Source organism: Centruroides vittatus, unplaced genomic scaffold (genome assembly GCF_030686945.1).
Source record: "Centruroides vittatus isolate TY-2023 unplaced genomic scaffold, ASM3068694v2 contig_347, whole genome shotgun sequence".
NCBI lineage: Eukaryota > Metazoa > Arthropoda > Arachnida > Scorpiones > Buthidae > Centruroides > Centruroides vittatus.
The window spans coordinates 269,938-284,337 of record NW_027122171.1 but is presented as its reverse complement, the minus strand read 5'-3'; the positions used below and the strand labels follow the sequence as shown (position 1 = coordinate 284,337).

The window sequence follows — 14,400 nt, the reverse complement described above, 5'->3', positions numbered from 1 at the left end:
TACAAAGCAGATATGTTGCAATTAGTGCCAAGATATGACACATGTCTTAATTCGCATTGTGAATATGTCAAAAAGTAGTTTAAGGTATGTAGATTTTTCTGAAATAAAATACAAATGAAAACAAATTGCAAATCTTTTTTAATACCCAAACAGTATTTACTTTCTGGATGAACTTAGTATTATCACATATAACAAACAGCATTACCACTATTGCTCTTTTGATAATATTATGCACTATTAACATAGTGAGTGCAGACAGGATGATTATTGCCTAGAAAAACTGATGCAATGGCCTCTGTAAATAGTATTTGATCATATTCCATTCTATGTATGAGCAAACACACTTTGTCAGACAGATATTCACAGTACCAGGGTACCAGCCTGTTGCTACGGGGACCCAGATTTTAATTCGAGTAGAAGTTGCAAATTTTTCATAATAATCTGTCCTAAATATATTAGTTCCCATCATTCACTTCCTTGCTGTATTCATTGAGAGCCTGGTCAAACCCAAAAGTATGTTGAAAAAACAAAAACACTCTTAGTGCTCATAGCATGAAGATTTAAACAATTATTACAAAATCATTAATGTTTAATTACCTTGTAATATCATATACCAATAATGCTCCAGCAGCTCCACGATAATAACTTCTTGTAACTGATCTATTTAAAGAAACAGAATATCCAATACACCAGCAAATAACAAAATTTAATTAAAACTTAATTTAGTAAAATATGAATTGCAAAAATTAATCTTCACATTTAAAATATCTTTATTCTTCAGTTGTTAAATTAAATTATAAACTAATTAGAACAAGAATTATCAAACAAAAGTTTTTCATTAAAATATAATTAAAAAGTTTTACTTATTGCTTCAAATAAATTAAAATTTTTATAAATTTAAAAATATGATAAACTAAATAAAAATATATAATAAAAATTATCTAAATAGATAATGGACAATGCATAAACTAAAGTAAATATTATTTATGTTTTATAAAATAACTTTTTTTAAATTAAAATCATTGCTTTCAAATGTATTTCATGTCAGTTATATGAAGTGATTAAAATGATTATAGTATAAATAAAATATTAATTACAAAAATATTAATTACAGAGGGTGTTTCTGATAAGTCTCACCAAGCTTTAACAGTATGTTCCACAGGTCATAAAAATGAAAAAATTCCATATAACATCTTCACATGAATTACCATTAGTTTGGCAATACATAAAATGAATGTCTGCTATTTTTGAGTAACAGTAACCATTTGTTGTATTAAAGATCACTTAAAATATTACTTCAAAACATAAATCAAAACCATAGCTTGTTATTAATTTGTATGTAATTTAGTTGTAATATTTTTAATTACAACTAAATTTAAAATTGTTATAATTTCGAAGGGAAGCAGTTTGGACCTATCTCTATATTGAATTTTTTTTATTCTTAGGACCCATAGAACAGTTTGAAAACGTCCTTTTGATACATAAAGAAATGCTTACTGGAACTGAATAACATCAAATTAAATACATCTACACCTTTCAAGGGTCCAGCATGTTTAATTCTATAAAAACGTTTTCGATCCCTTTAAGAGATCTTCTTCACTTATACTTTACAAAGAAACGAACGAGAAATTCAAATTCAAAAAGAACAAAATTCAAAACAATGTTATACGTCTTAACAGTAATACGTAAATCCATTTTTTCTAGGTATCTCACTGCCTGTGCTGATCTTGTAGGTTTAATAATCGCTGCCTGGTCCCAATAAACTATGACATCCTGCTCCTTGGCGAATGCAGAGAGGACCATACTATTAATGCTTTTATTTACTGTGTATTTATTTTCTTCAATCCTTTTCTTCAAACTCCTCGTGGTAGCACCTACGTATACCAGGTTGGAGTTAAACCTATTATCTTTCAAAGGTATATAGCAGGGGTGGGGAACCTTTTTGTTCATGAAGGCCACATTACAATTCATTGTCCCTTATAGAGGCCACATTGAATTTTTTTTTTGTCATTTTATCCCTAGGCTTAGGCCGCTAAGTAATTTGAAAATTATGTAATAAAAAAAAGACAGTCTATATATGTGCGTGTATATTGTAAATTTATGTAAAATAACTATTAAAAAAAATAAAGGTCTTAAAAAATATATATAAACATTTACATCACAGGCCGCAGAAGGCCACACTTGTTGGCCCAAAAGGCCACATGCGGCCTTAAGGTCACAGGTTTCCCATCCCTGGTATAGAGTATACTCCTGTGAGGTTATTAGATTTATATCTTCCCTTATCATTTCTCAATAGTCTGTATACTGTAGGATTACATCTATAAATTATCTGGAAATTCCTTTTTCTGACCACCTTTCTAGTCATTTTGTTTAGAAAAGGTACGTAATTAAGCATGATTCTCTCTTTATGTTCAGATCCTTCTGCCTTTCAGCCACGTTCTTGGAAGGCCTTAATAAGGGTATCTACTGTGTACCTTCTGTATCCTTGTTGTAGCGCTATGCCTCGTATATAATCTAACTCCCTATAAGTATCATATTTGCTGGTGCAGTGCAAGCCCTTTTTATCCATGATCTAAAAGCTGCTATTTTTATGTATTCTGGATCCGACAAATTTCTAGGAATGATGTAAGGTTGATAAACTGGCTTACGGTAAATGCTCGTTTTGATCTGACCCTCCCTACACATTATCGTTAAGTCAAGGAAATTAATATGACTTTCACTTTCTTGTTCTAGCTCCAACATAAGACCATAAGAGTTATTGTTGACTAAGCTTATAAAGCAGCTTGTATTCTGCTTAGTCTTCCACAAAATGAAGATGTCATCTACATATCTTGCGTAAACCAATATATCTTCCTGGAAGACGGGCAGGATATCGTTTTCCAATTTATGCAGCACAAGCTCACATATTAAAGCTGATGTAGGACTATCCATTGGAATGCCACGCTCCTGTAAGTATGTCTTCCCTTCAAAGTTAAAGAACAATGTATGGCAAATCAAATGAGCTAATTCTAATACATGCTTATAACGTTTTGACAGATTCTCGATATTACTGAATAAAAAGGCTCTCAACACACAGCAGAAACAGTTTATTGTTACACTGCAGTTTATGTCACAGTTTATTGGGACCAAGTGGTGATTATTAAACCTACAAGTTCAGCACAGGCAGTGAGATACCTAGAAAAAATGGAAATACACAAAGTGCAGCTCACCACACAATGCATTAATCATACAGATGCCAACAGTTTATCCACGGCCTGGAAATCATTCTATGAAAAAAACTAACGTAGTTTTTACAACTCCATAGACACTGATTTGGTTTATTACTGTCTTAATTTTATTTTCATTTTTAAGTGATTTGTATACACTTTTTAATTTTATTATTGTTAGTTGTATTTTGCTTATATTTTTATGTTTGTTATAACATTATTAAGAACAGATTTACGTATTACCATTAGACGTATAACAGAGTTTTGAATTTTGTTCTTTTTAAATTCGAATTTCTCGTTCGTTTCTTTGTAAAGTATAACTGAAGATCTCTTAAAGGAATCGAAAACGTTTTTATAGAATTAAATGTGCTGGACCCTTGAAAGGTGTAGATTTATTTAATTTGACCTTTAATATTTCTTAACAACCTTTTGATATTTGAAAATGACCTCTTGTATATTTCTTCATTTTTATTTAATTTTTAATTTCTTTTAATTAATAATGAAATTATTAAATTAGTGAACTTAATTATAATAAAAAATGTTTTACAGATGTTTTGATTTTAGTGGCGTAGTTGATCACTTTAATGATAATTTATGTGTACATCGTGTATGTGCACGTATAACTTACCTAAAACGTTCTTGTCCTGCAGTGTCCCAAATTTGAAGTTTCACAGAACGGCCGCCAACATTTACAACCTTTGATCCAAATTCAACGCCGATCGTATGACTTGAATCTGCTTTGACTAAAATATTTTTTTTAAAAACAATTTTAAAATTAGATTCATTAATTTTTTATAAAGTAGTAATAATTTCAATATTTATATAGGTAAATTTAAACCAAAGTATAATTAAATAAGTTTTAATTGCTGAAGTATTTCTGTCATATATGACAATTGGAATGTCTTCAGAAGACAATTAATTTTTGATAAAATTTTCAAATTTCATTTATTTTAAATTTAAATTAACATAGTTTAAATAAAATTTAGAATAGTACACTAAATTATTTAAAGAAAAACACAGTTAATTAATAAATCTAAATGTTTGGAGGGGTTTGGAGAGAATTCAATACACCAATTTTTGAAATTCATCCAAATATCTATGCACTCAATTACTAATATAGAAGCTGTCGTGTGTGTGTGTGTGTGTGTGTGTGTGTGTGTGTGTGTGTGAATTCCTTATAACTCCTGCAATTTTTTCCAGTTCAGATGAAATTTTCGTTATATTTGTTTTATGTTTTGATGGAAAGTATAGGCTATTTATTTTGCAGAAATATTAGCTGTAGAATAAATATTTTATCAATTTCAACTCACTATTTTGTCAAAAAAAAAAAAAAAAAAAAGTCTACAGGAAAGCATAAGAGTAAAATTGGTCAGATAAATTCTAGACCTAAAAGAATAAGAACATTGAAACCCCTGATGGTCATGAAATCCGACTCAAGCAACATCAAGTAAAAATATCTTTGTCAAGGGCTGCAGAAACAGCATCACAATGTCACAAGCATCACAAGCTTGACGTGAAGCTCTTCTCAATTCTTCAATGCCCACTTTCTCATTAAAATATTCCATCATGCTTGACGGGAGAATTTCTAGTTTAATATAAAATGCATTACAAACTGAGAAAGTGACACCTCACCAACTACAAGTTGTGTACAATGAAAACTGTACAAAATATCAAAATTACATTACTGACAAATTAACACTATCTATAAACTATGGAGGGATGTAGGTTCCTACATCTACCATATGTAGAAACATTTACCCACATGATCTCTGCCAGCCATGAGATAATTTATCATATTACATATTTCATTGCTGCCAAAGGGCAACTTGCATTTGTATTCTATTATTCCATTATGCTCTCTGACTATGCTTTTTTTGTGGTATCTTTTAACTTTAAAGAAAATTCTGGTCAAAATATATGGTGAAACTTTTACAGTCCATCTCAATATGTAATAAATTTATTTACAATATAAACCTAACCATATATTCATAAAAGAACTGTTATTTTTATGAATATATTAAATAAATTTAAAACTTTTTAGCTATTTAAAAAATATTCTTGTTTATTATACACACATTTTTTACAACTGATCAAAGTAAAATGTTACATTTTTATCTGATTTTGCACTTTGAAACATTGTTTATTACCAAAATTTCATCAGACAAATGTCAGATAAATCAAGAAACTGAGCCAAATTGTTCTTAAAAATACTATATTTCTTGGAAATATTTGGGAAAAGAATTTTTTATGACAAAAAAACTTACATTTATTTTCAATAAACTGATGCAGCAGACAAGATTTTCCTGTTCCTGCACTTCCTATTACCAAAAACTTAAAAAGAAAATCTATAAAAGAAATAAAACAGTAATTTATTACTTGAAATATTTTATAAATGTTTAGATAAATCATTTATTATAAACAATATTAAGAATACATGTTAAGATATATTTTTAAAAATATGTAATAAATATACTTCTATCCCAAACCGGACAGTGCTAATATCCTTCTCTATCTTTTTTCACTAACGTTTTCGAACCTTTGGTTCTTCTTCAGGTGAACCGACAAGTTAAGAATCTTTCAAAAAGAAAAAACGAATTCCGAAAGTTCTACTTAAACACGCGCACTGTCTTCGTCATTCTGTGCATGCGCAGTTGACGGAAGTATAGCCTTACGTTCTTATGTAATAAATAAAATTGTTACGTATTCTGTATATTTAAAAAAAGCAAGTTTCTTATAATAAAATTAAAGAAAATTTCTCATATTTCTCAATATTAAAATCTTATAAAAATTAATGATGATTCACTTAACAGAATTTTTTTTATTGCTGCTATTATATAAATATATATATATATGGAGGAAAGATTATTTACATGTCTATATCTATACATTGATTTTCATTAGTAACAAAACATTCCTATTCCTTTCAATGATGAAATATTTAATTACAACAGTGATGTGACTGTGCTGTTGGTGAGTGGTCATGGACTTTTATGAGGATGAATTGGCTACGATAGCTATATCTTTGGATTAAGAAGAAAACGAAATGCAATTAAAAAAGCATACATCAAGCATGGACAAAAAATATCAACAGAATGGGAGTTTCATACTCTTTATAACAAATTGAGATGACGAATCTATATTTTTTGAATATTTTCGAATGTCCCAACATGCATTTCATATTTTATTAAAACAGAGAAATATTCATTTTGTACCCAATGTCCATGAATTTCGAATGAGATAAATCAAATAAAACAAGATGTTGATGTACGATTTCAATTAAATGTTCATCATCCATTGGAAAACAAAATTTACTGTCAGTGAAAATATTGTTCCCGTCAAATGTACTTTCATGGTATGGTCATGCCACTGATACTGAAAGTAAAGTCGAGATAGCTGTCCTAGTTGGACTTAGACAAGGGTGTGAAAGGAGAGGGTATAGAGGGATGAGTGTGGGGTAGAGTGAGGAAAGGGAGGAAGTGGGATAGGAGAGAGAAAAAGAGATGGAAAGTGGAGGTAAAGTTTGGGATTACATTCCTAATTTGCATTGCACTTACAAAAGAAAACAGTCGTTGATACAAATACATTTATAGATTGCCTTTCTGGCTAGATGAGTACAATAGTGATATACAGACCAATATTTACATGGCAGTGGCCAGTCGCCACTGGTAATCCTGACAAAAAGCAGGTACTACATTACATAAATGAACAATGTTTTGTTAACAGAAGACATTGATGACAAAATCGATGATTAGAGCATTAAACAGAGGATCACAGTTGCAACCTTAGACCAGATCAAGAGATGCCACAAAGAGCACCATAGGTAACACCTACAATGTACTACAATTGATACAGAGAATCATACAGCAGAAGGATCCTTGCATGTTGTTTCAGATGAAACCTGGAGAACTGGTTAGGTTTGACGTAGGCCGAAGTTATACTTGAAGAGATTACAAGAGTTTATGAATTTGGCAAACAACTCTACATCTCTAGATTCTCACAGAGGGTATTGGGTTCAGAAGGCCAACAGAATCCCTTCCGTAGACAATGGTAGATGAGTTCTTCCCACTAGCTTTCATACAATGTACAGTGGAAGATGTAATGGAGGGCGTCCCCTTCAGAGACGCCCTCACAGCTACACCTGTCATGATCTTTTTGAATCTTGTAAGATAAGAGGGGAAGTTACTGTGACCTGTCAGTCACTGCATGATGGCATGGGAAGTGGTGAAGTAGTTGAGAGCCTGTCTTTTTTTAATCGACAGTAGAAATTTGTAAGTGGTTCTGCCAGTGGTTGAGGTAGCCCTATCCTCCCATTCCTCCATTATACAGTCTCTAATATTGTTCTTGATATTGATGATGGAAATTTTAGAAAAAAAGATGGTGATGTCCATTGTGGTGACCTTTTTAGCAAACAGTCATGCCACTGCCACTACACAGCACTGAAACGGACGAGTCTGGACAGGGTGGTTTAAAACTAGATCAATGATTTCCCACAGGTAAAAATTCACTGCACTGTGCCAGCACGTCACTGTTCTGTGTAAATGGACCTTAATGCCATCTACTGCAAATGTGGGACAATGACTTACTGGTTTTTTTAAATAATAAATTTAGTAAAAGAATTAAAAGAAAATACTCAATACTGAACCTGTTACCGGTGTAATTTGCGTGAAAAAATCTTCTTTCCACAAACGTTTTCGAGCTTTCCAAATAGGTTCAGTATTTAGTATTTCATCCCCGGTGTCAGAGTGAAGTGTAATTTTAAGAAAATACTCTTTACTGAAGTGAATTTAAACAGTTAAATATGAGCTAACAACATTCAAAAACAATTTAGTTTAAAATGTCTAAATTCAGTCCAATAAATCAAAATTTTTTTTAATAATTTGTAATTTTGATTAGAATTTTTTGAAGATTTTAAAATTTATCAGTAAAGTACATAAACAGATAATTTCTAGCTATAATATTTATAAATTAATTTTTATATTAAACTTTGAAATTTATGTCAAATTAATTTGTAAATTTCTGAGAAAAACAGATTAATATCTGTTTATAGAGAACACTATCTTATTAATTTATACACTTTTTAACCTTTACAGGTATTTCAAAATTGACCAAAATATTCTTGAAATCTTAAAGATCTTTAAAATCTTAAAAATCTTTAGACTTTACATAAGATTGGAAAATAATTTTAAAATTTTCATTCTGAATAATTAAAATCATTTATAAAATGCACTGCATGATTTAGTCCCTACAGAACAGTTAAATATGAATACAACATGTACCTGAACCTGTTTAAATATGTATAACTAAAAATAAACTTTGATCTGAGAAAATCTTCCCAGCCTGCAACAGGGTGATAAAGTGGTGAAGATGGAGACTGACTGATACCCAATTTCTGGAATTTTTACTGCTTGGATTTAGTTCTGCTTCCCCGAAACAATAGACTGATACCCTAATTCTCTTGGCTATTTGGATTACTATTGTGGCTTAGACAAGCTGAATTATGCTTCCTATTTATAAATTTATTTATTTAGTTTACTTAAATTAATAGGTATTGCAAAATTAGGGTATTGTATCTCACAAGAATAGACATCAACTGTTTGGTGTCAGTAATCTGTTCCTAAAAATCAGACATCCCACATGAAAAACAATAACCAGGAGTTCATGAAAAATAGACTCCCAATTATTGTTTATACTAAAACACAGTAAAATGTTGAAAATACTGCTTTCCTATCATCAAACTAATAATAAGATTGTTGTAAATCTTCATCCGATGGCAATAATTATGATTAATTTCTTGAAGACAACGTCCTTCCCAAAAAGAGGAACCACCATTTATTAACTTTGTATTCCAGACATTACACCTTTGGTGATTGACCTTTCCTTTTAGGCTACTGGCAGCCAAACAGTCCTTTAAAAACAAATACACCGTATATCTCGGCAGATAAGACGACCTTTAGATAAAACGAGGTATAAATTTTTGTCAAAGTTTTATGGTTTTAGTTTATATCTGTCCTATAAGACAACCCCAAACTATCAACAGCCTATGAATTTAGTTTAGATCAGCGATCATCATCTGAATAATAATACTGTATAGCATATACGGAATTATGTCCTATTTGTAATTTTTCAAATAAACAAATTTATTTTCTTGCATCTGGCAGCACTGCCTTGCGATTGTTGCAAGCATTCACACTGATTCGGCATTCGGGTAATGACCTTGACTATTCACCAAAACGTTGTATGGGCTATTCTATTTTGTGCACATACCTACTCTCTATTAGTAAATAATTACAGTTTGTCTGTTTTTTTATAATGGTTTTAATTTATATAAATTTCAATCTAATTTTTTGTATCTGTCCTATAAGATGACCCCAGATTTTGGGGGCCTTTTTTTATGATTCAACTATCGTCTTATCCACCAAGATATATGATATATCCAATTAAAAATATAAACATTTTTAAAGTGGCCAGTAGCCTAAAAGGAAAGGTCAAAAGTGTAATGTCTGGAACACAAAGTTAATAAATGGTGGTTCCTCTTTTTGGGAAGGACTTTGTCTTCAAAAAATTAAATAATAAGATTGTTAATAAACACATGATTTGTGTTCAATAACATAAATACAACTGATTCTTGCTAATCAGATCATTCCTTGCACAGAGAGGAGCAAGATTACTGACAGTGTACAGAACTAAAGACAACAAATGACACGACCCATCACTCTTTGATACTGATTCTTTTTGGAGGAAGTAAGCAAATAATATGGCATCATTAGATATACTACATAAATAAATTACAATTTAGCAAACTGCCACAAGAGTAACCTTAATACAAGTTACACACAACCATCTTGCTGTTCTGTTCCAAAAAAACACCAAACCAAAAACTGGCAGGCTGGACACACATCACTTCATGGCTGTTTATTTGTTCAGTTTAAGAAATATCATAAATGATTTATTTTTCAATACACAAATAACATTACCAATAAATTATTCTATAAACAACAGGTAACAACCAGGTGTGGTGCAAGAACAGGCATGCCTAAATAAAATACTGAGTACACAAACAAAATCCTAGTAAACAAGAAAACAAAATATGAATGACTAGCATTTTCAAAGAAACAGAAGCAAACAGGCAATCACACTGGAGGGTATGCCAGATAATTGAGAAGCCGAATTAGCGTAAGTCTAGTGTATAAGTTCACAATGATACATGGCAAATGACAGTAATAAAGAATCTGTTAACTTTATTTTTTATTGTAAAATTTTTTTCCTATTTCCTGTAATGAACTGTTATTAACTACATGAGATGATGACTTGAAGCATGAAGAAAATTGAGAAGGTACATTTTTTAAAATATCTCCATACAATTTTAATGAGATTACCAATTGTTATTTAAATAACACTAATTGGTATTTTCAATTATTATTTTTAATATATAATTTTGAATATGACAAAAATTAACTTGTTCAGTGGCTCCAAAATGACTTCTAGTAATTTATTGACCCCCCTGATAAACTGATTGATCTCATAGAGGTCATTGACAACCACATTAGAAATTCCTGCTATAATATATTCTACTGATCTGATGGAAATGAACACAGTATAAAAGCATTGTTTGGTGCTTGCAGCTCAAGATTTAAACTCATTCAATGAAAAATAGATAAACAGATCATACTTTGCACATTAAAAAATTATTCTGTCCTACAAGCACTAAGATGGCTCTTCCCGCAGATCCATTGTGGTTTTGGCCAAGCTGACAAAGAGAATGATGGGCAGTGAGAAATGGGACATGACAAATCTGAGACAGTCTGCTGCCAAAAATTCTCAAGGTTCCCAACCTGGACTCACATGGGTCCTTCCGAACAGTAGGCTGGTACCGCTACTGCTTCAGTCATCCTGCCATCAAAATACATTAATATGTGCAATTTGATTCATATATTTGTCACTAATTATATTGTTGCAAATCTGTAATATTTACAACAATGTAATTAATAATGATGGACTTAATAAAATGATAAACAGAAGACAAAGCATTTAGGTTAAATTATTGTTTATACATTTCAAAGGAAGCAATTAATATTCAATACTGAAACAAGTTTGTCTTTTTAACATTAAATTTGATGATAATCATATTTAAAATTATGTTAAGTAGGACAATTTCACTGTTAAATAGCAACATGTCAGTCAAAAAACAATAATCGATTGTTATCAGTTACAAAAAACAATTTTGATTTAAAACACTTGCATCCAAACAGGAAGCAGTCCGAAATTAAATAAATAAAACATTAATATTTAATAAGACCTATAACAGACATTTTTATAAACTTGTTTCTAAAACCATATATAATTTTATATTATGCATAGAAAAGCTATAATATTAGATTCTGAATGTCTTAAAACATATGGAAATATATTTATTATCTGAATAAACTTTTTACGTAACTCATTAGGTCACAAAACACAAATATAACATATAGTGCAACCCTACGTTTATGACCTAATTGGCTTCTAGAAAATCATTGTTAAGCAATCAATCCTACATCCCATAAGTCTGATACCATAAATTGAGATAATATTCCAATAAATACACCATTACTTATGTATGTATTACTACATAAAGGTAGCTAATAGAAAGTGCAACATTTAATGAAACTGTAAAAAATTTACACAAATTATAATAGCGAGGGGTTGTCAAAAGGCAGTCCTAAAGCAGGGTCCACTATACAGAAATATGAAAATCCACTAGTATTATTTTGTGGGTACATCTAGCTGACATGCAGTTAAGTAAGTGAACCAATGTCACAGTTCATTTCATATATAATGAGCTGTGTTGTTTGCTTACTTATCTGCTTATCACCTGAAGTACTCTATACTTTGTTAAATTTAATGTCATTGAAAATTTACTTTCAATAACTATTTAAGTTTTTTAATTTACAGAAAATGTGCATATTTTTATAGAAAAAAATTATGGATTTTTTAAAATTTAGTTATAATCTAATAACAAATATCTTAATCTAAAATATCAAATTTTATCTTAGTTTTATATTATTTACCAGAAATTTATAATCAATTATCTTTAATCAAAAACATCTTTAACTAAAAATTATTAGTGCTCATTTAGCCCATTATCTTCACAAGATGCCATGCACTACTCGTGCCAATTACTTACAGTTTTTGAATTAGAACAAATAAAATTTACTAAAGTACGTGCAAAATGTAGTCTATAATTTTGTTTTCTTAAGTACATTATTACATTCGTTATTGTATTTATTAAAATAAATATAAAAAATATTGCAATAATTCGTTTATTATATCTCTTGGAACAACTTCAAAGAAGTTAATTCCATTAATTGATTATTTCCTGTTAAGATCTTTAAAGTCATTATTCTTCATTTTATTTCTATTTTTCCTACATCCTGAGGAAAATTTGTATTTTAATCATTTTTAACATATCAAAATGATTATTTCTCTTACATTAAATCAATAATTACCAATTAAATTGTGAGATTTTACTTTAAAATTGCATTTAATCAGCAAAAAGTAATAAAAATAATTTAAATGCAATAAAATTAAACTCCAAATAATGAAAATATAATTAGAAAAGCTAAAAAAAATATTGTAAATATTAATCAAGCTGAAAAATATTAAATTACATTTTAAATGCAAATAAAATGTATATTAAATAAATATTTGTATTTTTACTCACTCCAACAGTTATCTATTTTTAGTAAACACAAAGTCAAGTTCATTCCACTTATGTATGTTTATTCAGGGTGAATGGACAAATGCTCAAATAATTAAAATAACTCTACCATAAACTTGAAATCATCTTACAATTCAAATCAGTTTTCATATTTTAAGATATCTAATTTATAAGTACATTAAAACTACATTAGACTATTTAGAAAATGAAATTTCATATATAAAAATTTCATTTTGATAAATATCTGTAAAGTTCATCTTGCATAAACTTTTACTCAATGATGTGGTTCAATTAAAACCTTTTATACAGAAACTCATAATAGATGCAAGAGATTATTTTAACTGGAGCAAACAGAAAATTAGTGTTTAAATTGAGTGGCTATTCAAGAATATGTTTCTATTAAGCAGTAAATACACTACTATCAACATTATTAAAAGACAAAATAAATGCTAACATTTAAAATTACTATAATTATGTTAATTATTATCTGACAGATATGTAACATACACCAATCGATAGAGTAACTGTCCAAGTTTCATCTCACATCTACAAATATCTTGTCTACTACCTCTAAGTGTTGTGAACAAAATGGCAACTCCACAACAGAAGTATTTTGCATTCTGTAGCTCACAAAGTCAGAATCACTTATCATGCAATGTATGTAATCTGCAGACACTGTGGAATTGAGGTTGCCATGGTTACCATGGTCTTCAGATACCTCATAGCAAATGTAGGAAACACCTGGTTATCAGTAGGATGCATCTGTGTGATATTTATAGAAAAACAAATTTCTTATGCCATTCTAATCCAATGTTCATCAGAAGTCAAGTAACAACTGTGCCATCAGGACTGCTGCTGCAATTGATGTAAAATACTAACAGAAATCAACTCTGTCGCAGAATACATTTACGCTGAAGAGGATTGGTACAAACTCTGATCTGAAATAAAAAATCTGTGAATTAAAATTGCCTTCTGACTGGTTGTTGACCTCTGGTGAATGTCAGATTAGAAGGACATAACAAATTTGTTTGTCTATAAACTCCTTTTTAACCAAAATAAATAATAATTAGCATAATTATAATAGTTTAAAATAGCATTGTTTTTTGGATGACCCTGTATTTCTGATCAAAGAATTACTTTTCCACAAAACAATCGAAAATTAAACTGCTAAAATAATTAACTCTACATGACAATTGTTTTTAAGTTTTCTGAAAGGCAACTCACAAATTCTACAATATAATTAACTTTTTTCTTTAATTCTTTCAGAACAATTACACTATTGTAATTGTTTTTTTAAAGTCAAAATTAATATATTCATTATGTGTAAAAGGTTAATTAAAAACTTAAAAAATTACATTTTATTTAAACAAAGAAATTAACAAATTTATTGTATTATATATAAATAAATTTATTCTCTTGGCCAAGATAGTGAAGGCTCAGCCTGCAGCTTCGAGAAAATTGGATTTGAACCTTCAAATTTTCATAGATGGTTTTGAC

At 29.7% G+C, this 14,400-nt stretch overlaps 1 protein-coding gene across 1 annotated transcript in view; it reads right to left on the bottom strand.

Annotated features, from left to right (window-relative positions):
• The window catches only part of LOC136974295 (ras-related protein Rab-4B-like), a 37,091-nt gene that overhangs the window by 18,218 nt on the left and 4,473 nt on the right, over positions 1-14,400 (bottom strand). Inside the window, exons 2-4 of the mRNA XM_067269133.1 lie at positions 5,471-5,551; positions 3,835-3,949; positions 598-660 (exon numbers count right to left, since the gene is read on the bottom strand). Of these exons, the coding sequence (XP_067125234.1) occupies positions 598-660; positions 3,835-3,949; positions 5,471-5,551 (259 nt within the window). The remainder of the gene's footprint in view (positions 1-597; positions 661-3,834; positions 3,950-5,470; positions 5,552-14,400) is intronic.